Source organism: Gorilla gorilla, chromosome 15, assembly GCF_029281585.2.
Source record: "Gorilla gorilla gorilla isolate KB3781 chromosome 15, NHGRI_mGorGor1-v2.1_pri, whole genome shotgun sequence".
Taxonomy (NCBI): domain Eukaryota; kingdom Metazoa; phylum Chordata; class Mammalia; order Primates; family Hominidae; genus Gorilla; species Gorilla gorilla.
In genome coordinates, this window is record NC_073239.2 from 121690193 (window position 1) to 121712196 (window position 22004).

General features: G+C 63.3%; 1 protein-coding gene across 5 annotated transcripts in view; it reads left to right on the forward strand.

Moving 5' to 3' along the window:
• The first annotated feature begins 3487 nt into the window (after positions 1-3487).
• Positions 3488-22004, forward strand: part of INF2 (inverted formin 2) — a 29887-nt gene continuing 11370 nt past the window's right edge. For 3 of the 5 annotated variants that reach the window (XM_055361707.2, XM_055361705.2, XM_055361706.2), the window contains exons 1-8: positions 13299-13504; positions 15282-15681; positions 17026-17141; positions 17216-17375; positions 17837-17870; positions 19953-20094; positions 20828-20969; positions 21171-21914. In XM_055361707.2, coding sequence (XP_055217682.2) covers positions 13418-13504; positions 15282-15681; positions 17026-17141; positions 17216-17375; positions 17837-17870; positions 19953-20094; positions 20828-20969; positions 21171-21914 — 1825 coding nt within the window. In that variant the 5' untranslated portion in view covers positions 13299-13417. Of the gene's footprint in view, positions 3646-13298; positions 13505-15281; positions 15682-17025; positions 17142-17215; positions 17376-17836; positions 17871-19952; positions 20095-20827; positions 20970-21170; positions 21915-22004 lie in introns of those variants that run through there. The other 2 variants (XM_063698226.1, XM_031001657.3) reach the window with 2 other exon arrangements.

Genomic DNA, 22004 nt, shown 5'->3' on the forward strand with positions numbered 1-22004 from the left:
AGGTGGATGGGTGGATGGGTAAATGGATGGTGGATGGATGGATGAGTGGATGGATGGGTGGGTGGATGGGTGGATGGATGAATGGATGAGCAGATGGATGGATAAGGGTGGGTGGATCGGTGGAGGAATGGGTGAGTAGGTGGATGGGTACGTGTATGGATGAGTGGATGGACAGATGGGTGGGTGGATGGATGAATGGATGCGCGGATGGATGGATAAGGGTGGGTGGATGGGTGGATGAATGGGTAGGCAGGTGGATGGGTAGGTTGATGGATGAGTGGATGGACAGATGGGTGGGTGGATGGATGAATGGATAGGCAGATGGATGGATGAGGGTGGGTGGGTGGATGGGTGGGTAGGTGGGTGAACAGACGGATGAAGTGTGGGTGTGTGTGGGAATGGATGGATGAATGGGTGAATGGGTACATAGGTGGGCAAGGTGGGTGGACATGGGTGAGCAGGCGTGTTTTCACTTACTTCATTCTGTAACAATGCCAGAGATCATCTCAGGACACCACAGTAGGATGCAAAATAAAATCTCAAAAGGGGAAAAAAGATAAAAAGCATTCTGGGTGCTGAACTGATGAAGGAAATGAACCCATGGCCAGGCTGCTGCTCAAGTGGACCCCAGGAAGCCCTTCTGGGCCTGCAAGTGGCCGCCTGCTGCATGCAGGGCTGTCCTGACTGCACGGCGGCACCAACATCAGGCTGGGAGGATTTCTCTCAGAACGCCCACGCCTGCCTGCCTGTTTCTAGCAGAACTCAAGCTGTCGGTGCCAAGGCCTGCTCTCCCCTCATCCCAATCTTCCAGCAAGAGGTAGAGGCAAGCTCTCCACAGGCCTACAGTGGCAGGGCCACTCTTGCACTCTGTGCCAGTGGCCAGGAACATGTGGCTCCGCCTGGGTGTGTCACAGTACCAGCCTGTACCTGCACGACCCTGTTCTCAGGCATCTGGGTACCTGCAGCTGGGGGCCGGCACTTGTGTACCCGGCTCCGAGGAAGGACCGACACCCAGGAGGGGAGGCTCCAGGCAGTCCATGGCTTCCAGGAAGCAGCTCCGGAAGCCGCAGGCAGTGACTGCAGGTGGTGTGTTTCTCAGGCCAAATCGGTCCTCTCTTCAACCCCAGGGCCAGGAAGCAAGCTCAGAATAGGGCCGGGATGGAGTCTGGGAGCGCTGGAGGTACAGAGGGTTGAGGGTGAGCCACTGAAGGAAAAGAGGAGGGGGCCTCTGTATGTCTTAGAAAATCAGTGCTCAAGCCGGGTTGAACCCTGCTGCCCCGGGCATGGTGGGTTCAAGCCTGACAGAAAACCCCCTTTCAGTGTCCACATTTCCACCCTCCCAGACCTCTGACCTCGGCCTCCACTCCACACACACACACACACACACACACACACACACACACACTCTTAATCAGGGCCCAAAGCCCTCCTCTGCACTCCCTGCCGACCCCAGGGACTTCTCCAACCTCTCTCCAACTAAATCACGTTCACCCCACCTTCTTCACCCTGCTCCGGCCTGTGCTGGCCTCTCTGGACCAGGTGTGCAGCTCGGAAGCATGACTGGGTGCAAGGGAGACAGCCCCAGGCAGGAGCGGCCCTGGGGGCGCTGGGCCTCCCTCCCCCATCAGGGCAGGAAAGGTGGACCCCTCGCCCACACCTGACCTCCTGCTCCAGCCTCTGAGTGAGACTCAGGACTCTGACTTTCCCCCAGGCAGGTGGACAGGGGAGGTGGCTGCAGGTCAAAGCTCACTCCCCACCAACCTCCTCACATTCCTCCATTCACTGGATCAACAAACACACCCACTGGCCAGCACCGCTGCCAGGCATCAGCTCCCAACGCAGATGAGTCAGCCCCGCCCGTGCCCTCCACCCCACCCTCAGGTGGTACCAGGGCAGGCACCAATGCTCGGGTCCAGGAGTGCACCAGGAGACCCAAAGCCCAGCTTGAGGGAGGGCAAGAAGGCCTCCTGCTCTGGAAGGGGCCCTGGAGCCCGGTGTGGAGGGCCGGAGGCCGGCCTTCCAGGTGCATTCCAAGAATTGCAGAGTGCCTGTCTAGGAGCAGCCGCCGCCCAGGTTGGAGGGTGTCCAGTGAGCGCCTGCCTTGGCTGGCTCCTCAGGCACACCCGGGGCTGTTGCCTGCAGCTGCTCCTGCACTGGGGCTGAGCCAGCAAACTTCCGGGGCTGGGGCTGCTGGGCAGGGCAAGGTCCGCACAGGGAGCAGACAGACACAGCCTGCAATTCGGCGCTTATCGCCACCGGAGCGGAGGCACACCAAAGCCAAAGGACACGCAGTTGGCCTCAAAGCAGAAGCTGCTTCGGGGCTGGGAAGCCATTCAGGAGCCCTTTTCTCTCCCCTCGCCCTCACCCTGAGCCCTGGCCGCCACGGCCCACACAGCAGGCCCTCCGGAGAGAGATGTCAGGACTCCGAGTGGAGACACTTTATCCGCATGTTCTTGACCCTCATACAGCCCTTACGGGTACTTATTCTATTTTACAGATGGGGAAACTGAGGCTCCACAGAGTCATATCCGAGCCTGAGGCCGCACAGGGAGTGCTGGCGCCGGTTCTCAGGCCAGGGGTTGTGTCTGCTCTGTCACATGTCACACGGGGGCTCCCCGAGGCCTGCCTTCCTCTGCCCTCCCTCTAGCTGCCAGTGGCCCCCAAACCCCAGGCCTGGTGCGCTGCTTCCTGCAGCTCTGACTGAGGGTCAGACGTCAGAAGGGACTTCCAGAGCTGGGGTCTGGCTCTCATCCAACCAGGCTGGCTTTCAGAGCCGACTATGGGCACGCCCCATGCTGGTCAATGTCGGCGGTGGGGGGATGGGTGCCCCCCTCAATCTAGGAGACAGATGAGGCCGGACAGCAGAGGGGTGGCAGAGAAAACCCACCCCATTGCGACACCTCCGCGGCCCTCATGCAGCTGCCTCCACCAACCGGCGAAGTGCGGCTGCCCAAGACCGCCGAGACCCCATCAAGGGTGGAAGGAGGTCAGGCAGGGCTGCGGAGAGGAGGCCACATGGGTGGCCTGGTTGATGGGTAGGCTCTCTCTCCCCAAAGCCTGGGAAGAGCCATCTCTGCCGAGGGATCCCCGAACGCGGGGACTCCGGATCCGGCTGGCTGGAACAGGAGTCCCGGGCCGGGGCAGAGAGAGGTGAGCGGCGCCTGGGAAGCCAGTCCCACCGGGAGGATGGGGGTGTAGGTGGACGGGAGGCGGTGGAGGGCAGGGACGGGGCGGACAGTGGGGGCTGAGGCGCGGGACGGCCCCGCTCTGCGCGTCCCACCCCCATCTCCGCCCACCAGGAGCCAGGCCAGCAGGGACCGCGAGGGGGCGGCCAGGGTATTCACGGGCGTGGGGAGACCCCCTTAAAGCCCCCTCAGGCACCGGCCACAGTGGGCGGGGCCACCCTAGCCACCCACCTCCCCCGCCAGGCCCCGCCCCCGGCCCGCGCTCGCTCCCCACGTGGCCGCTGACGGGCGGGGCGGCACCTCCTCTTCCTCCCGCCCGCCCCGCCCGCCCCGCGCCCGCCAGGAGCCGCCGTCCGAGCCTTGCGGAGCGCCGCAGTGGGCGCCGGCTGCCCGCAGCCCCTGACCCGGCCTCGGACGGAGCGCCGGCCGCACCACCGCCCTCTGGCCGTTGCCTCACCGGGTAAGTCCTTGGCCTTGGGGTCCGCTAGGAGCCTCAGGGGAAACTGAGTCCGGGAGGAGGCAGGGGCGTGCTTGGGTCCAGGAGTGAGGTTCCGGGCTGCGGCGTGTGTGCCCAGGTGGCGGCGGGCGGTCCCGCGGCGCAGGGTACAGTTCCCGGGCGGGGACCCCAGGGCGCCCCTGGCCCCCCGGCTCCGCGCGCCCCGCTCGGGACTATGGCCCTCCGCGCCGAGGCACCGCCCGAGCGCGCACTGGCCGCAGAGTGGTGGGCCCAGGGTCGGCCGGGCCTACTCCCAGGGCAGGCGGGATTTCCGCGCCTGGCGGCTGCCACATCCTGACCATGAATCAGCCACAGTTGGGAAAATAAACTTCAACTTCGGGTCCGCCGCCCGGGTGGCACCCCGAGGTGCGCGCCGGCCTGCGGCCCCACCCTGACTGCTTGGCTTCCAGCTGCCCACGCGCAGGTGGGCGCACAGGGAGCCCTTCCCACCCCGCAACCGCTGGCAGGCTTAGGGGAATCAGCCTCCATCACAGCTCTCTGTTCCTTTTGGGTGGGGTAGGATCCAATCCCTGTGCGCCCCCAGACCCACCCGTCAACCCTCTAACTGGGGAGTCGCCCCAGGAGTGACCATGACTAAGGAGGGGAAGGCGGGGTGACCACCTGTGTCCCTGACCGCCCCCAGTCCCCCCTGGGGAGCATAGGCGTGGGGGGTGGTCTGTCTGTCTGGGCCTTCTGGGGCTCCCCACCCAGGGCTCCCGAAGCTCAGCTGTGACCACAGCATTATTGCCCACTCCAGCTGGACACACCAGGAGGCAGAGAGGCAGAGACCCTGCCCAGGCAGGGAACCAGGAACCCAGGAACCGGGCCAGAGGTCAGGCACACCCAGAAGGCGCTGGACGTAGGAAATTCCCTTACTGCCAGTCCTGCCCCTCTCTCTGGCACTGGAATGGAGCAGGATACTTGCCCTCTTCGGGCCTCAGTTTCCACATTTGCACTCTGAAGGGTGGGACAGCAGCTCAGGCTGGGACCTGCTCCCTGCCTCCCTGCACTGGGAAGGTGGGGTCCCAGAGCAGTGCCTCAGACCCTGAGGGTGCCACCCAGCCAGGGGCTTTTGGGGTGTCGGTGCTCAGCCCCCAGTGCAGCAAATAGCAGCATTGGGTTCCAGGCCTGGGGTCTGAGACCTCACACTGCTCCCACCCCTACCAGGGCAGCAGCAATTTTCTGTTTTAAAAGCCAGGTTGGTGCAGTGGGCCCTCCTGGAACCTGAGGGAGCTGACCCCTGCCCAGGCCCTGCCCTCCCATCCCTGGACTGTCATGGGCCCTGCAGCCCGGCAAAGGGGGTGTCACTAGTGGGGACGGACCAAGTGGCCAGGTGCGACTGTAGCCTCCACAGCCAGGGCTCCTGAGCGGCGAAGAGTTAACCTTAAGGTGAGCGCCCACTTTGTGGAGGAGCTGACGGCTGTCAAGCGCATGACACACACCGCACATGTGGGGACGTGGAAGCTCCTACCTGAAATAGACTCTGCGCCTTCCATCAAAGTGCAGTTACTTCCTGGGTTGGAAAAGTTATGGGGTTCATGCAGGCTGCGGGAGGGGTGGGTGGTGACTGGAAAGTGATGCGGTGCTGCCTGTGGGTGTGGGGCAGGACGCAGCTGGCCCAGCTCTGGACGGGGACGGTGAAGTAAGCTCAAGCCCCTGGCTTTTTGCTGGTGCCTGGAGGTCAAATTTCCCTGTAGTCAGGAATGAGACCTGACTCCCTGCTGCCAGCCCCTCCCCTACCTCCATCTTGCAAACAGCAGGTGTCTGATAGGTGTGTGGTTCATGGCCCAGTGGACACATTACATTGGAGAAGGCACACCCACCTCTGTTTTCAGGATGGTGGATGGGAAGGCTGGGAGGTGGAGGCCACATAGGAGCCAGTCTCTGGAGGGTAGTCCCCAGGGGCCACAGCCGACCCAGGCCTAGTGGACACCTAAAGTCAAAGACTAAGTTCTACCAACGGTGGGAAGGAGAGAGGGCAGGGGCACGGGCTCCCCGTCGCTGGAGGGGTGAGCAGGGTCCAACCACCTGGCCCCCTGTTAGAGAGGCTTCCACTCCTGCCAGCCTCACCCTAGGAGGGAAAGTCCTGCCTGGTCTGCCTCTGAGCACCCAGACAGCCTGAGTCCTGAGCTGGGGTGGGGTCTGCTCACACAGCTGCCCCCCAGCCCAGTGTCGGTATACCCTGGCGACCACCAGGCCAGGAGAGCAGGGCAGACTGGTGGTGCCTGTCCTCTCCTGAGGGGCCGTCCTCTCTCACAGCCCTTTCTAAGCTGTAATTAAATAAGGAACCACAGGGGTTGCTTAGGGTCGCCCCTCTGAGGGCTCATGTCAGTCCCCGAGGGCCAGCCTCAGGCCGGGCCTGTCCACTCACCATTCACGCCAGCCTGGGCAGGGTCTGTGTGCTGGGTGAGTGGGTGAGGAGGAAAGGAATGAGCCAGCCTGCAGAGTCCCTCCGCACGGTCTCCCACCCTCATCCCTCCCAGTGCAGCGTGGGTCCTGCAGGAGCGTTCATTTCACAGATGAGGCACGGGACAGTCGGTGCCATTTTACACTCAGTGCCATCCATTCTGCCAGGAGGTGCTGATAAAGCCCCTACTGTGTGCATCTGCCCTTGTGCCCACAGCCTGGAGCCCAGCCCTGCTCAGCACTGTGCCAGGCAGGTACAGGGCACTTACTGGGGGTCAGGGTGCAAATGGGCTGGCCCCACAGAGTAGCTGGAGGCCAAGGCCCCCCACCCCTTGTTGCTACCACTGGGGTAGGCTCAGGGTGCTGGCACTGCCATTCTGGGAATAGGACAGGCCTGTCCTGGTCAAGTAGCCATTACCGGGCCTCCAAACTCGGGGGTTGGTGGGGCAGGAATAGGCCCGCCCTCCAGGCAACCACCTGTGTCACTCCAGAGCAGCCCATGCAGACAGACAACTGCCCAAGGGCCAGCCTGGACCCCGGAGCCCTCCCAGCCAGTCAGCCTGGGTCACAGCCTGGGTGGAATGACCAGTGTGGTCACAGCCCGGATGGGATGACTAGCGTGAAGGCCCTGAGGACCTTGCCACGCCAATGGCCAAGGGCAAGGGCCAAGGCTGCTTTCCTCTTTCGCCTGCAGCTTTTCCCAGAGGCAGCAGGGAGGGAGAGAGAGGGGCCAGGAGAGTCCCGAGAGAAGGGCCAGGCTGGGCCACCCCGAGCCTCTGTGCCCTCAGTTCACTCCTGTTCTCACCCCAGATGGGTGACTGGCTGTGGCTGGGGCACCCTCCGTCTCCCTCAGCCCCAACCTCTGTCTGTTGGAAATGGCATGGAGACCCAGAAGGAGCAGATGGGCACCACTGGAGGCCTGGCCAGGCTCCTGGCCGCCGATCAAGGCCTTTGCAGGGTCAGAGGGACATGGGAAGATGCTGCCAAGGCCCCTGGCCCTGGTGCCCTGGGCAGGGACCCCCTGCTCCCGCGCTGTGACAGCGTTCTACCACCCCACCTGCTTCCTGTGACCTGGACACAGTCTGAGCACCATAAGGTCCAAAGTGGGAGGGGTGGGGTGGGGGAGAGGGGGTGGGGTGGATTGGAGGGCTGTCCTACTCTTACAGGGCTCTGCCCCGGGCCCACCTCACAGTGAAGGCAGAGGCCCCCAGGCAGCCCTTGGTGGGCCAGAACTCAACCAGGAGCCACACTGGGGGTGGAGGGCAGGCTGTCTGCTTCCCATTTTGCAGATGAGGGCTAGTGTCAAAGCCTAGCTTTGAGGCTAACCCAGGGCACAGTTGAGGAGGGAGGGAGAGGGAAGCAGTGGCCACTGAGCACACAGCCCTGGGTAGTGGCTTTTCTGTATCATCTCCAAGCCCCCATTCAGCTGCTGTGGGCAGAGGCCAGCCCCAGCCCCTCGCTCTGCCCAGCAAGTGGCCAGCTGCCCAACACGCATGGAGTCCCAGTGGGCATGGCCAGTGGTGCAAGGGTTTGTTCGTGCCTGAGCTGTCCTGGCCCTCGCCGGGTCGGGGGTGGACGTGGCCAGCTGTGCAAGGAGGGCCAGCATCCCACTGGCCTCCATCTCCCCATCTGTACCTGGGTCCTTGCAGGCCCTGGGACATGGCCTCGGTGTGCAGCCTGCCTGCCCCACCCTCTGTGCCCCCAGGTCCCTGTTCCTGCTCCAGGCACAGCTCAGACTCGCCTGCACCCAGCCTACGCTGGGAGAAGGACACAGGGTGGGGGTGACGGAGTAGCCACCTGTCCCCACCTGCCTCTGCTTCCACCTTGTGCACAGACATGAGTGGCCTGAGAACGGGAGCCCCTTGGGGACACCCAGGGCCCCTGCCTATGCTTCCATGTGCAGAGGGCCCCCCCGGCTGCCCCTTCCCTGGGCCAGGCCAGGCTGTGGAGGTGCAGGCCCAACAGTGAGGGGCTGTCTGCAGGAGCTGGCAGAGCCATGGGCCGGACCCAGGAGGGGCCACACGGGCGGTGCTGGCTCAGCCAACCCAGGTCAGAGCTGCGGGGCCCTGGAGAACATCCTGGCCATTTTACAGATGAGAAAACTGAGTCCAGAATGGGCCTGGCTGTCCCAGGCCCCTGGCACCCTTGTGTCCCAGCAAGCATTGCCAAGCGGCATGTTGCACCCACGCTGAGGATCTTGTTTGCCCAGTTGGGCCTGACGGGCTCCCTGGCACTGGCTGCCTGGAGCAGAGGTCAAGAGACGCTGAGCAGGGGCTGGGAAGACTCATGCAACGTCCTAGCTCCGTCCCAGCCGCCAAACAGGAGGTGGGCTGAGCGGGAAGGCGGGCGGTCAGTGCGTGGTTATGCACTGGCATTACAGGTGGCATCTCGTCGATCTGTCAGTAAGCTGTGGGGTTGGCGTTGACACACTCATCCACATTTGGGGACAGGAACCAGGAGTTCCTATGGGTCGCAGGCCGGTCAGTGGCAGAACCCAGTCTCACCCAGAATCAGAACCGTCCCCCACCCTGGGCCCTGGCAGCAGCCCCTGGCCGTGCTGGGTGCGCAGGCTCAGCCTCTCCCCCACTCTCAATCTGTCTTTGTTCTCCCTGCTCCTGGGAAGGCAGCTGCTAGTGGGGATGTAGGCTGGGGGCAGGGACCATGGAGCCTGGCTCGTGGGCAGGCAGCGGGCAGCCGTCTTGTCCTGGCACAGGCAGGGTGGGGGCTGGACACCCTGGGGCCCAGCTAGGCACACAGCAATCAGGACCTGAACCCTGAAGCCGGGGCCTGGCTCCAATGAGCTGCTGCCCTTCCCCCTCCCAGGTTGAGAGATGCTTTTTCTGAGGACAGAGGAGGGACCTGGGGCCTCGGAGGAGGCATCTCTGAGTATGTCTGGTCTGGGGGGAGGAAACTCAGGTGGGAGGATTCTGGTGACGAGCTCCTGGCCACCTGCCCTCATTGCCCAGCAGACCCCCTGCAGGGTACGTCTGGGACCTACGATAGGCCAGCCCTGGGCTCATGCCACCTGCAGGGCCTGATTAGGCCCTGTGCCCTTCCCAGTCCCTAACCACAGATCTGTACACGTCACTCCCAGCCACAGCCATGGTAGGTGCTGGCAGGCCCTCAGACTCAGGAAGTACTTCCAATGTAGCCGCTCGTCCCCCCATGCCTCTCCCTGGGCCCCCAGACTCCAGCCCAGACCCCTGAGAACGCCAGAGGTGACCAGGCCCTCAGGGAGCACCCCGTTGGCCCTGCTGTTTGTGCAGTGGAGACACTGTGGCCTGTAGAAGGCCCATTCGGTGACTGGCGAGCCGCCCACCCACCCAGGCCCTGCACACCCTCAGTGCAGGTGGAAGCTAGAGCTGGGCTTCCTGGCATGGGGCCTCCGCCCTTCCTGTCCTCCCTTGCCTGGGCTGCACTTGCCGACCCTCCTCCCAGTGAGCCGGGGCATTTCCTGTTTGCTGCATCCCCCCCACCCCCCCCTACAGAGTCACCCTCCTCCCTGTGGCTTCCATAGGGCTCTGTTCCTAACCCAGGAAGATGTACCTCCCCCAGGCCCATTGTCTGCCCCAGATCCTGGGGACACAGAGAGCCCAGCTGTAGCCTGGCTCCTGGACCAGTGGTGTCCCTTGGCGTTCAGTGTTGGCCAGCCCGGACCCCCCAGCCACCTCCACCGACACTTGCCAAAGTGCCATGAAGGACCCCTGGCCCCCAGCTCTGCTCTCTGGGTGACCCAAGCGGGGACTACCACCGCTCTGAGCCCAGCTTCCCTCTGTGAGATGTTGCTGTCTTTTGATCATTTTGCTTGCTTTCTTCCTCAGTATGAAACGACCATATTCATCCGAGATGCAGCTTCAGTTAGTGATTGCGCAGGTGTCCCGGTGGTATCGCACCCACCATGTGATTGAACTCCGTCACCATGCGGCCTGCTTCCCATCTTTGTCTTCTGATCATGACGCTGCTGAGAGCGCCTTTCTGCCCACCTGCTCCCAGGGGGCCCTTCTGTCCTGCTGTGGGTCCTCACAGTGGCCTGGGGGCCCTCTTTGCACAACAAGCGGAGTTTAAGATCTTGGAGGGCTTTGGAGGCAGGAGCCTTGCACTCCATCCAGATCTTGGGGACTGCAGGTGGCATGAGCGCTGGAGTGCTTCTTGGGTGTGAGACGGGCCAGGTGACAGTGAGGACACAGCCAGCCCTCACCAAGGCCCAGTGCGCCCCATGCCCCTGGACAGGTGGCAGTGGGTGGACCCCCATCCTCACCTGCCTTGAGGCCCCCTGTGCACAGGCCCTCCCTGGGCCTTGCCGGCCGTTGGTGAGCCACCAGGTCAGTAGAGGTCCCTCAAGGGGCTGTTGGCCTGGTGGGGAAGGTGACACATGCTGGAGGCTCAAAGGAGCTGGGAGTCTGAGTGTGAGGGAGGGGAATGGGGGTCATGGTAGGGCAGGTTCAGCTCCAGGTGCCTCCACCGCCCTGCAGGGCCTGGGCTGCCCAGAACCCCGGGGTGCTGCCAGGAACGCGTGCAGTCCTGGAGATCCATGGGTTGCCAAGCAGTGGAAAAATTGGGGCTCTCGGAGGAGCTAAAAATACAGTGTGGCAGCCCCTGCCTCCTAGTTCCGGAATCCTCTCCTGCCGTTCTGCCCGCCCACCCCGTGGAAGACAAGCTCCCTCCCTGCACCCCCACCACCAACGCTGGCTCAGGGCCCAGAAGCACCCAGCCCTGTGCCAGTGCCAGAAGGGCGACACCACAGCTGCCTGCCCACTCCCAGGCAGCAGCCCCCCACAGGTGCTCATGTGCCCAGCCAGTGCCTGCCCTACCCCGCCACTGCTTCAGGGTCCCCAGAGCCCCTTGGTCCCAGGCACAGTAGGCAGTACCTGCCGCCCCAGGGCTGCCAGGCTCAGGGCTTGGCCTGTTCCTCGTGGGGAGCCTGGACCCAGGCAGACCTCTCCCTTCCCTACCAGTGGGGCCTTCACAGGGGAGGGGGCTGTCCCAGGCAGACTCAGAACATGTCACAGCGGGGGCCTCCAGGCCCATTGGTGCTGGCCGAGGGCATAGGACCCCCCACACTGTGCTGTGGAAGGCCCTCCTCGCCTGGCTCCTGGGAGGCAAGTGAGGGAGCCGAGGCCTGGGGGCTTCAGTGGCTGGCTCAGGTCCCTCGCGTGCTGGGATTCAAGCCTGGGTACCCTAACCCTGGCCTGCGTGCCGCTCAGAACAATGGGCCCATGCAGGAGCCCCCAGCTACTCTCCACAGCTCGGTGCTGGGCCTGCCTCAAGAGCCCACACTCCCTGGCTCTGGTTTTCTGTCTGCACCGCAGGGGCTAGGCACATGGCTGCAGGTCTAGTGAAGGCCAGCATGGCCCTGTCCCCACCCACACCACACACTCAGCTTGACTGTTGACTGCCAGGCGGGGCGGTGGCCCGGTGGCTTCCCGAGAGTCAGTGCAGCTGCCCTAGCGTGTAGGCATTCGGATGGAGGTGCTGGCATCACCACACCAGGCTGGCCAGGCCCAGGCCCAGAGGGGGACCCTGCCTGCCAGAGCTAGAGTCAGGGGAGAGGCATGGCCCCGTCCTCTGGAAGCCCCAGGCTATTGGTTGACAAAAGCAAGTGCTGAAGAACCATGGTGATGTCCCACTAGCACGGGTGGGGTGAGCCTCTCAGACCTCAGAGTCTTCATCTGCAAAAGACCCTGCCCTGTGCAGTTCCACTGGTGCTGGTGGACTGCCGGGGGGGTGGATGGGACACCCCTTCTTGGTGCCCTGACCCTTTTGCTGTCCAAGGCATGGGGTCTGGCCTGAGCCATGGGTACTGGGCCCTGCAGAGCCTGGATGGTCCTGCCCTGCCTCAGCCAGAGCTGGTGCCGGCTGTAGAAAAGATTGCGAAGAACGCAAATTCCTGTGCCTGTGGGGAGGTGGCCACGCCCTACAGCCGGGGCTGGGGAGCTCTGAGGACACATTCCTGCGCTGGTGGCCCCACCAACCCACTTTCCAGATGGAGAGCAGAGGGGAAGGGTAGCCTGCCCAGGGGCACACAGCTCAGCAATGAGACTCCCGCCCCCTTCCCTTCTCAGTTGGCACTGGCGCCTTCCAGCGTATTGTTCCCCATAGCCCCGTGCCCCTGAGATCAGTAAACTGTGGATTCCTTCTGGAATCCTTGCAGAAGTGGACACCACCCCCCAGTGAGAACAGGCAAGGCTGTTTATGCAGAGCTTGCTGTAGCAGGGAGTCGGCCACGGCCACCCGCGTTTAGCAGAGACTCACAGGCGGGCGGGGGAGTGGGAAGCCTCATGGTTTTCTCATATGGATACTTCACTCTATACATAGAAAGCTTTTTATAGACACAGGGAAGGCTCGGGGATGCCCTGAGAGAGGCCGCTGGCTGGAATTTGGGCTCCTATGAGATGAGACAAAAATCACAGAAGCTGTCAGTTATTAACCAGGTCCCAGCCATTTGGGGCCAGTGGCCAGATTGCGGGTCAGAGTGCTGCATATATGGTCTGGCCGTGGTGTGTTTGCAGGTTCAGCCTCATGCTGAAAAGCAGTTGGAACATTCTCTGGTGTAGAGCCTGACGGGGGGCCTGGGTGAGATCGGGCAGCCTTGGCAGCACCACAGAAGGAGGAGAGCAGCTCCGGCCTCAGCCTCCGGGTCCTCAGCCGGAGCCCTGTCTATGCCGGGCCGCAGCCCAGCGAGACCCTGTTACACTCACTGCCCCCAGACAGCAGCCGGTGGGGCACGGCCAGCTGGGGCGGCTCAGACACAGAGCCAGGCACCCAGGCACGGGGGTATAGGAACCTAATGGGCAGGAGGGTCACTGTGGCTCCACCCCACTGACCAAGGGGGATCCTCTTGACTGGGGTCTTTCAGGGGCTTGCACAGGGCAAGGAGCGCTGGGCAGTGCCAACAGGGGCAGTACTCAGGTCAGGGAGCATCTTCTGTGTCCAGGGACACCCTGGGGCCTGGGGCACCGTGGCTCTCGGTGGCACTGCTTGTCTCTAAAAGGTCAGGATTTTTTGCATGGAGGGACCCCCGGGGCTCTTGGCTGGAGAGGACACTCTGGATGCCAGGGGCCGGGCCTGGGAGAGTTCATAACTCCGTCCACTCAGCCTGTGCCAAGGGGACAGGGACTCCGGCCAATGGAGGCGGGGGAGGAAAGGAGGGTCAGTTCTGGGGCCTCTTTAGGCAGCAACAGCCAAGGCGGGTGGGAATATATGCAGACGCCCGGCTGCCTGGCTCTTCATGGTGGTGGGAGCAACCCTACTGCCACCAGGAGGGGCATTGGGGACCTGAGGCTGCCTGGGAGGGACCCGGGTGTCTCTGGCAGCTCAGCGGTCAGCAGCGATGAGAAGCCAGGGGAGCGTGAGGAGCAGCCCAGGACAGGGCCCAGAGTGGGTGGGCAGAGGTGGCCGGAAGGTCTTGCGCATCTGGGTGAGTGGACGGCCACTGGGTGACCAAGAGGGCCGGGCCTGGGAGGATGGCTTAAAACCACAGTGGGCCGGGGGCTCCGGGCTCTCCGTTCTACAGTGCCCAGACTAGGACCCCCTGCAGGGAGGAGGTGCATCCCAAGGACAGCCTCTCAGGATGCTCCTGGCAGCCTGATGCTGGAGGTGCGGAGGAAGAAACTGAGGCTCAGGCAGGATGAGTGACTGGGCCAAGGTCTGCTGGTGAGGGCCCGAGCTGGGGACATGCAGATCAGAACTCTGGCTTACACCTGTTAGGCTGCCTCCTGGAAGGAGCCCACTGGCCCCCCGGGGCAGTTGGACAGGCAGAGGGCTGAGGGGCGGTGCGGGGAGTAGGGGCTGGACTGCCGGAAACACCAGGCTTGGTCGTGGACCAGGCTGGGGAGTGGGCCTGAGACCTCAAGGGCAGGTGCTCCAGGACACTCTCCCAAGGCAGGAGGGGAGGAACAGAGCCTCCTGGGGAGGCAGGCGCTTGGGTGCTCGACCCCGCTCAGCTCCCGTGACCTCAAATGCTCTTCAGCCTGGGGTCCCCTGACTTACCGGGTTGGGCAGCACTTGAAGCAAAGCCATGTGGGACCTGCAGTCACAGCCCAGCCGTGCCCAGGTGTGGGACTGTGGGCACAGACCCAGCTTCTCTAGGACCCAGCCGCCTCCAGTTCCCCACCTGTTGTGGAAGGTATAAAGTGCCTGCCTTGGAGGTGGTGGGAAGCCGAGGGCCAGGGTGGAGAGTGCTGGGCCAGGGTGGAGAGTGCTGGGCCAGGGTGGAGGCTCAGAGCGTGTCCCTGCCAGGCCCGGCCCCCTAGCTCCCTCCCCGAGGCTCCATGCTGCCGTTCTCAGACGCTAAATATAAGATCTAAGCCATACATGGTTGCAGGAGGGCCTGGGATGCCCCTGACCTTCGAGGCCAGTTCCCAGGGTCTGTGGTTGGGGACAGCGGCTGGGGGGATGTGGTGGCGTGGAGCTGATGTCAGAGGTGCAACCCGCCTGTCCTGCTGTTCTGTTTTGGGGAGAGGCACGTGTTGGGGCTCTTCTGGGCTGGGCCTGTTACCTACCCGGGTGTTCCCAGGGCTGGAGTCAGACCTGTTGCGACTGAATCCTGGTAAAACCCTGAGTGCCAAGGGTTTCCGTCTTCCTGTTGGTGTGAGCCCCCTACCCACATGCAGATGGGCAGACTGAGGCCCAGGGGAGACCCGGGAGCCGCCCCTCCTCCCCAGCCACGCTGCTGACGCTGTGGGCACCCCAGGCATGCCTGAGGTTTGGAATCTCCCTCTCCATATTGTCCACTGGGGCGGGGGAAGTGCCCTGGGGTGAGATAAGGCAGCCTCGGATGCGCCGTTTTGTCGCATCATTACCGTGGGTAATGTTCCAGCCAGGGGAGCCTCCCGCTCCCCCGAGTCCTCCCCAAGCTCATCCGGTCCCGTCACTCTGCAGGGGCCGTGCTGGCCTCCTGCTGCAGGTTTCTGAGCCGGCTCCTCCCCTCCCAGCCCTGAGCCTCGGGGTCCCCATGCGCGCAGCAGGGCCCTTCCCGCCTGCCGCCTCGGCTGCTGAAATTCGGTCAGGGATGGGTACAGGGAAGCCTAAGATATAGTGGGGGACACAGTGCTACCCCTAACCCTCAGCATGGCACTGAGCAGGAATTGCAGCAGAGAAACTGAGACCGAGGGAAGTGGCCCCGCCTGCACTGGTGGCCAGGAGGACAGCCCCCATCCCCTCCCCGCTGACGGCTCCCTGCCCTCTGCCTGCAGCTCGGCAAGATGTCGGTGAAGGAGGGCGCACAGCGCAAGTGGGCAGCGCTGAAGGAGAAGCTGGGGCCACAGGATTCGGACCCCACGGAGGCCAACCTGGAGAGCGCGGACCCTGAGCTGTGCATCCGGCTGCTCCAGATGCCCTCTGTGGTCAACTACTCCGGCCTGCGCAAGCGCCTGGAGGGCAGCGACGGCGGCTGGATGGTGCAGTTCCTGGAGCAGAGCGGCCTGGACCTGCTGCTGGAGGCGCTGGCGCGGCTGTCGGGCCGCGGCGTTGCACGCATCTCGGACGCCCTGCTGCAGCTCACCTGCGTCAGCTGCGTGCGCGCCGTCATGAACTCGCGGCAGGGCATCGAGTACATCCTCAGCAACCAGGGCTACGTGCGCCAGCTCTCCCAGGGTGAGCCGCAGTGCGGGAGGGCCGCCCAGGCGGACGCTAGGGACCTGGTATGAGGCTTCAGGCCCAAAAGGCCCCGGGAGGCCTGGGGAACCACCAGGAGGAAGCGCAGCCAGACAGGCAAGGAGGGCTTCCTGGAGGAGGACTGGCTTCCTGGGCTCAGGAAAAACCCACATTCACTCCGAGTCTGAGGCTTCCAGGTCACCCCAGTCCCCGCACTGCTGCACCAGTGGTCCCCCTGTGCACCTCTCTGTTGTGTGGCTCTGCCCCACCCTTCCTCCCCGTCCTGTGCTGGCTCCCACCCTCTGGGCTCTCTGCCCTTGTCCACACCTCAGCGGCAGGAGTCACCTGAGTCAGAGATGCGAATCCACCCGAGTGGCTCCCTACATACACCTGCCTGGCTCCAAGCCCTTCAGCCTCAGCCCAGACAGAGCCCTTCAGGTCTGGCCCACACCTACTGATGGTGTCACCCTCCACCTCCCAGCGCCTTCCCTAGCGCCTTCCTCCCCGCCCTGTCCCCTACTCCAGCACCCAGGGGACTCGTTCCCGGCAGGCAGGCAGGCCCTTGGTCTCTGCCTCTGCTCATGTTTTCTGCCTTTGCGTCCTCCAAGGTCCCGCGGTAAGCCTTTAAGCCCCAGCTCACTTTCCTGTCCTCCAGGAAGTCTCCCCAGGCTGTGCCCAAAGTTAGTCCCGGCCCCTTGAGAGAAACCCTTGCTGTGCCACTCCATGGCTGCTGCCAGGTCCCACCGATGCTTGGGGACGAGCTAGGGTGGGCAGTGATGGGCGGGGCTGGGCCCATGGGGGCGGCAATTACCTGTGCAGGCAAGCAAGCCAGAGGCGCCTCGTTTCTGTCGGACCCAGGGGACAGAGGCAGGTGTAGGGGCCAGCCACTCTCAGCCTGTCTCCCCAGCCTGGGCCTGGCAGGGCCCCTCTATGGAGTCTTTTGTGAACTGTTCTCAGCAGGGTCAAATGAGAGACACCCCCAGAACTTTCACAGCTCCAGATGGGGTGGGAGGCAGGGGTTCATAGGAATGAGGTTGTGTCTGCCATAAACACAGTAAGTGCTGCATTGGGAGAAAAGCTGGGCCCAGAGCCAGTGACAGGATGGGGCAGCTGCCTCCAAGCCCTTCCCTGCAGGGTCTGGCCCTGTGGTCCAGGAGCAGGACCAGGACACCGAGGAGTGGGGCAGCTCGTTGGGTCCCAGCCCACTGCTGTGGGCCACAGACAAGTGCCCGGCACCCCCTGGCGTCTGCCTGCCAGGCCCAGAGCCCCAGCCCTGAGCCCAGCTGCACAGGCATGGGAAGGGGTGCATTGGCCCTGCTGAGCCTGCCCACTCCACCCTGGCAGCCCTGGACACATCCAACGTCATGGTGAAGAAGCAGGTGTTTGAGCTGCTGGCTGCCCTGTGCATCTACTCTCCCGAGGGCCACGCGCTGACCCTGGACGCCCTGGACCACTACAAGGTGGGCAGCATGGCCTGGGCCTGGGTACATGGGGCTCCCTGCCTGGGTGTGCCCTGACCCCGCCCTCCCCGCAGACGGTGTGCAGCCAGCAGTACCGCTTCAGCATTGTCATGAACGAGCTCTCCGGCAGCGACAACGTGCCCTACGTGGTCACCCTGCTTAGCGTGATCAACGCCGTCATCTTGGGCCCTGAGGACCTGCGTGCGCGCACCCAGCTGCGGAACGAGTTTATTGGTAAGCACCCGCCCTGGGCCGCATGCCCGCTCCTGCCCGCCTCTTGACCAGTGCATCCCATGCTGCATCCACCTGGGGAGGTGGGAGCACCACAAAAGCTGCCCCCGACCCAGGGCCCCAGAGGAAGGCGCCATCTCGGGCCTGCCACCACCTGCCCCTTCGATGGACACAGGCCTCAGAACGCCTGGGGGTCAACCCTGGACCGTTCTCAGTTGTGAGGCTGGCCAGGCAGTGGAGCCGGACAGGGGGCCTGAGACCTCGTTCCAGCCCTGCCAGTTCTGGCAGTGAGCCCTGAGTAAGCATCACTGTGTGTCCAGCACCATGTCTCCTCTCCGGAGCCTCAGGTCTCTGGTGTCCCATGAGTGCAGCAGGGCAGGGTCAGGTGCTCTGGGTGGCAGAAGTGAAATGGGGAAGGCGGGGAGTGGCCTCCAAACCCTCTGACCCTATCCGTTCCTTCCCAGGGCTGCAGCTGCTGGACGTCCTGGCTCGCCTGCGGTGAGTCCCCACTGTAGCGGTCCTGCCGGCTCCCCCTCCTGCTCCCAAGGCCAGGCCCACCTGCCCTTTGGCTCCCAGCCACCTCACCTAAGCAGCACCTCCAGATGACAGGGAGGTGGCTCCCCCGGAGTAACCCCAGGGGTCCATCCAGAAGCCAGGTCTCAGGCTAGAATCCAGCTCACTGTCCCTGGCAGCTGCCCGCAGAAACTAGGGTTGCAGCAGCCGTAGAAAGGACAGAATGAGCTCATATCCTTTGCACACCGTGGATGGAGCTGGAGGCCGTGATTCTAAGTGAACCAACCCAGAAACAGAAAATGAAATGCCAATAAGAGGGAACCACAGGGTGGTTCACGTGGACGCAAGATGGAGACAGGGACACGGGCTCCAGGGCGAGAGTTGAAAAACTACCTACAGGGTACAGTGTTCGTCGCTACTTGGTGTCAGGCCCACTAGAACAAGGGTCCCCAACCCCCAGGCTGCGGACCGGTACATGGCCTATTGGAACTGGGCCACGCAGCAGGAAGTGAGCGGTGGGCGGGCATTCCTGCCTGAGCTCCACCTCACCTCAGATCAACACTGCATTAGATTCTCCAGTGCATGCACGCACGCAAGGGATCCAGGCTACGCTCCTCATGACAATCTAATGCCTGATGATCGGGGGTGGAACAGTTTTATCCCTAAACCATTCCCGTCACCCCAGTCTATGGAAAAATTGTCTTCCACAAAACCAGTCCCTGGTGCCAAAAAGGCTGGGGACCGCTGCCCTAGAAGGCAAATCGCCTACGTTACACAGTGTACCATGTGGCAAACACACACATGTACCCCCGAGTCTAAAATAAAAATTTTCTAAAAAAGAAACTAGGGTTGCCAGATACTGTATGGGACATGCAGTTCATTCAGGTTTCAGATACACAACAGACAATATTTTAGTGTAAGTATATCCCAGATGTTGCATGGGATATACTTATGCCAAAAGTTATTCATTGTTTGTCTGAAATTCAAATTGAACAGGTACTCTGTAGTTTCATTTGCTAAATCTTGCAGCCCTGCTGGGAACCCACATAGCTGAGAAGCTCTATCCCAGGCCTCAGTCAGGACTGTACTCAGGGGGGTGTCCTTACACCCAGGGAAATCAGCTTGGAGGAGCCCAGGGCCAGAATGCCTGGTGTTGAAATGGCCTCAGGGGCCAGGTGCAGTGGCTCACACCTGTAATTCCGGCACTTTGGGAGGCCAAGATGGGCAGATCACCTGAGGTCAGGAGTTTGAGACCAGCTTGGCCAACATGGTGAAACCCCATCTCTACTAAAAGTACAAAAATTAGCTGGCCGTGGTGGCATGTGCCTGCAATCCCAACTACTCAGGAGGCTGAGGCAGGACAATCATTGGATCCCAGGAGGTAGAAGTTGCAGTGAGCCGAGATCATACCACTGCACTCCAGCATGGGTGACAGAGCGAGACTCCATCTCAAAAAAAAACCAGAAATGGCCTCAGCAAAGTTTGCCCACATGGGTGCCTGTGCCCCGCCAGTGTGGGCTGAAGGGGGCTGGCCCTGCCTGCAGAGGGCTCTGCTCATTGACCAGACTGAGATGACTGGCAAGTCCTAGGCCCAGTGAACACTAAGTTTCCTCCTGCTCAGGCCAGAGCCCCGCCCCTCCTGTATCCATGCAGCCCTGTGGACCCACCTCAGGTGTGGTCTTCATTGTGGTCACGCAGTGCCCAGGGGAGGACCTTCCCTCCCCCAAGGTCACGGCCCGGTTCCATTGTGTGCCACCTCCCCAGGCCTTGGTGCACGTTACTCGATGGGAGTGGGCATACTCACCCTTCCCCTTCCCCAGGGGCGTGCGGGTGCCTGGTGACCCGGGGGCAGCCTGGCAGGGCGCAAGGCACTGACCTGGGAGCTGCCACTCTTAGGTCGCTATCCCTGGCTATGTGGGTCACATGTCAGCCACAGCTGGCTACGGCCTGGCTCAGAGTCCCAGGTGGGCTGAGCGGGGCTGGTACACTGGCGCTGACCCAGGCTGCCCCGCCTGCGTGTTGGTGGTGGCAGCAGCAGGCTTAGCCCACCTGGCCCCTCCTGCACAGAGACCTGGAGGATGCCGACCTGCTGATCCAGCTGGAGGCTTTCGAGGAGGCTAAGGCCGAGGACGAGGAGGAGCTGCTGCGAGTCTCTGGCGGGGTCGACATGAGCAGCCACCAGGAGGTCTTTGCCTCCCTGTTCCACAAGGTGGGCTGGGGGCTGCAGGGCGGAGGGCAGCCCTCCAGGGCAGGCTGTGGCCCTGAGTTCCAGAGGCTGGGCCTGGAACGGTCCTCCCTGCCCTGGTCAGACCCTGCTGTGACCTGGGCCATGGTGCCAGCTTTGGGGTGAGACTCCAGGGAGCAGCAAGGGCCCAGGGGTTGGAAAGGGAGGTGGCGCCTAGAGCGGGCAGCCTGGGGGCCGGGCTGGGCCCTGGGGGCAAAGCCAGGGCCACAGGACCCAGAAGGACGGGGCTCCAAAGACCAGTGCGGCCCACAGCCGGCCGTACTGTCCTGGGCCCCAGCTGCCCAGTCCCCATCAGGTGGGCTTCAGAGGCCTCAGGGCTTGGTGAGGGGCTAAGAGGCTGAGTTCTCGTCAAGCTCAGGCCTTCCCCTCATTCCCTGAACCTGGCAGCTCTCATCTGGGGGCAGTTGTGTCCCCAGGTGGCATCTGGCAACATCTGAAGACATTTTTGGCTGCCACGGCTGGGCAGGGGGTGCTATTGGCATTGAGTAGGTAGAGACCAGGGGTTCTGTTTAACATCCCATAATGCACAGGACAGTCCCACATGTCACCAGTACCACAGTCGCTGAAACTCTCATCTCTAGGGATCCGTGGGAGTAGAGGGGGTGATGGGGCTGGACACCCTGGCAGACAGGCCACAGTCCTTAGTCCACCAGGGAGGGGCCGGCTGCTGACCTGCACCCCACACTCGCCCGTCCAGGTGAGCTGCTCCCCGGTGTCTGCCCAGCTCCTGTCGGTGCTGCAGGGCCTCCTGCACCTGGAGCCCACCCTCCGCTCCAGCCAGCTGCTCTGGGAGGCCCTGGAGAGCCTCGTGAACCGGGCCGTGCTCCTGGCCAGCGATGGTGAGGGGGCGGGGCAGGGGCGTAGGCACAGCCTGGTGGGCAGACACTGGGGTCTTAGACCATGGGGGAGGGAGCCTGTCCTTGGCCCCAACCCATCCTCTGCCCAGGGGAGGTGGCCGCTTTTTCCTGCCTCTTCCTCAAGCCCCCATCCCTCCCTCCCCCGCTCCCTTCTCACTTGACCCTGGACATCCCTTACTGCAGCCCAGGAATGCACCCTGGAGGAAGTGGTTGAGCGGCTCCTATCTGTCAAGGGGCGACCCAGACCGAGCTCCCTGGTCAAGGCCCATAAAAGCGTCCAGGCCAACCTAGACCAGAGCCAGAGGGGCAGCTCCCCGCAAAACACTACAACCCCCAAGCCCAGCGTGGAGGGCCAGCAGCCAGCAGCAGCTGCTGCCTACGAGCCCGTGGACCACGCCCAGAGTGAGAGCATCCTGAAAGTTTCGCAGCCCAGAGCCCTGGAGCAGCAGGCGTCCACCCCACCCCCACCCCCACCCCTGCTCCCTGGTTCCAGTGCCGAGCCCCCTCCCCCTCCCCCACCACCCCCCCTGCCCAGTGTGGGGGCTAAGGCCCTCCCAACAGCACCCCCACCCCCACCCCTGCCAGGCCTGGGGGCCATGGCCCCCCCAGCACCTCCTCTACCACCACCCCTGCCAGGCTCCTGTGAGTTCCTGCCCCCACCACCTCCACCACTCCCGGGCTTGGGATGCCCGCCCCCACCCCCACCCCTGCTGCCTGGTATGGGCTGGGGCCCTCCTCCACCCCCACCTCCACTACTGCCCTGCACCTGCAGCCCCCCCGTGGCGGGAGGCATGGAGGAGGTCATCGTGGCCCAGGTGGACCACGGCTTGGGCTCAGCATGGGTCCCCAGCCATCGGCGGGTGAACCCACCCACACTGCGCATGAAGAAGCTGAACTGGCAGAAGCTGCCATCCAACGTGGCACGTGGTGAGGGTCCCCAGACCCCCAAGGGAAGCTTCCCCTAGGACGGGGGCTGGTCTCTGCTGGGGAGAGGGGCAGGTGGCACATGGAACTTGT